The 2,761-nt window shown below is 38.1% G+C and overlaps 1 protein-coding gene across 1 annotated transcript; it reads right to left on the reverse strand.

Annotated features, from left to right (window-relative positions):
• Positions 1-1,135: 1,135 nt before the first annotated feature.
• Positions 1,136-2,549, reverse strand: LOC136997011 (uncharacterized). The gene is made up of 4 exons (XM_067347121.1): positions 2,346-2,549; positions 2,000-2,112; positions 1,714-1,932; positions 1,136-1,649 (listed from the first exon to the last, which is right to left on the reverse strand). Exons 1-4 carry the CDS (start codon positions 2,437-2,439, stop codon positions 1,281-1,283), a joined length of 795 nt encoding a protein of 264 aa, XP_067203222.1. The 5' UTR covers positions 2,440-2,549; the 3' UTR covers positions 1,136-1,280.
• Between the last annotated feature and the right edge of the window lie 212 nt (positions 2,550-2,761).

The raw sequence follows: 2,761 nt of genomic DNA on the forward strand, positions 1-2,761 counted from the left end.
ATAAAAATTGTAATAAAAATTGTAATAAAAGCAGAATCACTATATCAATGAGGACAATCATTGGTTGTGCATAATTATATCGTAGATGTCGAACAATTCTTTTCAATGTTTTATTATTTTTTACATTCTATAAAGGCTTAAACGAGTCACGGAACCAAAAGCGATCACTGAACAGAAGAGAGATTGTCCAACATCTACTCACACCTCGACGAAACTTGCTTGTACCAAAAAACCGTTTAAGAAAAAAATACAGGAGACTAACGCTTTACTTAAGAGCAAGCAGTTATCCTAACATTTACAGAAACAGCATAATTACGTTGGCTAAAGAAAACAAGCCGGTATCGTGGTATTGAAGGAAGCAAGTTTCCAAAATATACATTTTTTTTCTTCTTATCAGAAATGGTATTACGAGCTGATAGATCTTATAAAAAGCATGCTGGATTTTTCGATATTTCTCCAGTTACACTTTTTCCTGATGTCATTGTCGACGATACTGCTGTTCACTTGGTTTATTGTACCGTACTTTTATCTCGCGGAGCATCTGATGAGAAATAATTATGATGAAACCGATGTCACTAATCTTCTCAGTATCATTGGCATAACGAATACCATTGGAATGATAATATTAGATCAGCACTAGATTAGCACTTTATTCTCGAAGGGTAAATTCTCTCATACTCGATACTGCGTTTTTAGATTGTTCTTGGGTAGGTTGCCGATCAACCTTGGATAAATGTTTGTAAAACATACTTTGCTATACTTTTTGCTAGGCGAGAATTTTTTAGGCACTCTGAAGTGGTTTTTTGAGTATAAGGGTGTCTTCCGACGCATGTATCGGATCGGTCTTTTTTGTATGTTATGTGAGGGCCTCAGAACTTCCTCCCTGCAAAAGGACAAGAGCGACAAAACATTTTTTTTAAATCGCTGCAGGAATGTTCCAAGCTTCAACCAGCTCGGAAAATTTCATTTTTTATGGTTTTTTTTCAATTTTTCCGTACTTTTCTCTTGCTCGACTCATGTTGAACAATCGATAGAAGCTCTAGAATTTTTAGCCCTTTCGATTTTCGGCATTGTCGAAAGAAAGTTACAAAGAAGTTAAAATTCACACATGAGATAGTCATTAATGTTACTACTATTTTAGATATTCCAAGAGATTTTTTTTCAATGATAACATAATACAAAAATTTCATAAAATTGTTGAATAGAAAAAAAGAATGTCGCAAGAACGAAATATTTGGCCAGTTCCTTCAAAGTGCAGACCAGTACTATCATCGAGATCTTTACTGCAACACTCCTATCTGCTTCTTCAAGATCTCCGGTCGTTCGGTCGGATCATTATTGTAAAGAAAATCGTTCCAATAATTGCTGAAGCTTTCGATGAGCATCTGTCGAAGGCGTGGTAAAGCGGAAGGTTGTATGTACAAATTGGTGAACGGCGAATCGCTCTCCTGACACGTCCAGTTGTCCGTCGAATATTTCAATGGTAAAAAATCCGCCAAAGTCAAATGCTCCTGCCGCAGGAGCAAATGATGCGCTCGCACAAGACATATCTGACGTTCCTCACCTCGCAGAAAGCAATTCACTACGTGCACTTGCCACGGCGATAGTTTCATTGGGAGAAATTTTGATGTAACATCGCTTATATAATCCTAGGACAGAGCAATCTTATGTTTAACAAATTTGAGATTGATAATGAGAAAATAACGTTCTGACCTGTATATTGCTCTCGGTAATTGGACGGCCTCGATAAGAATACGGCGGCTTTGCGAGATGATTGTCCACGGAGAAGTGATCGAGCTCTTTCCAAACGTATACACCCCATCGTGTAAACAGAGCAGATTTAAGGAATTTTTTCGTGGAAACTAGATGCAGCAGATGATTCCTCACGCCCTCTGCAATCGCATGTCCTTGCACGAGAAGCGTGCATATTCCCTGTATCGCGGCGAAATTATAGTAACGATGGAAAGTGAACCGTTTATTCGAACTTGTCAGTACCTACGTGATTTCGGCCCTGGTCCAAAATACTTCGAATACTATTCTTCTCCACAACGACATAATTCGGATATTTCCATTTCACAAAGCGTATCCAACAGTTCCTTGTCCACGTTACCACTTAAAAACACCAAACATATTGGCGCAATATAGCCCATAATAAAATAATAATCTGAAAGCACTAGCGCCGAAATTATTGATATAATATATGCAACAAATTACGATTTGAAGGATATTGGAAGTATGGAAATAATATCGAGCGGATAAAAAAAACCATTAAATTCAGTTGCACCAGCGCAGAGATCCGTTCTCTTCACGTATTCTCGAAAATTCGAAAGTACGCATATAATTACCTACATACGCGATAAGAAGAGAGGGAATCAAAAGTATCGTCAGCGCAAAACTGAAGCCGAATTTCACTGTCGACGTAACACCGACACCGATCATGACCTGTTTGCTTGCGACACGTTTAACAACAAGCGAAAGTCTCGAACCGGAGTCGAGTTTGTTCTTGTTAGCTTTCGATCTTACTGCCAATGATGTAAGTCAATGCAATACAATCCGCAGCATCCGCATTCATGCTGGAATGCAGAAGATTATATTTTTAGTCTGATCTCACGACCTCATGCAAAATAAACTAATCAAACATCAGCCAGATAATATTCTTTCGTGTTTTTTATCATCGAATTCGCCGAGTAGTTTTATTAGACGCTTGTGAATTATCATTGACAAGAAGACGACTACAGCGGAAAGATCGAAGAAAGAAGAG

Source organism: Linepithema humile, chromosome 1 (assembly GCF_040581485.1).
Source record: "Linepithema humile isolate Giens D197 chromosome 1, Lhum_UNIL_v1.0, whole genome shotgun sequence".
NCBI classification, from domain to species: domain Eukaryota; kingdom Metazoa; phylum Arthropoda; class Insecta; order Hymenoptera; family Formicidae; genus Linepithema; species Linepithema humile.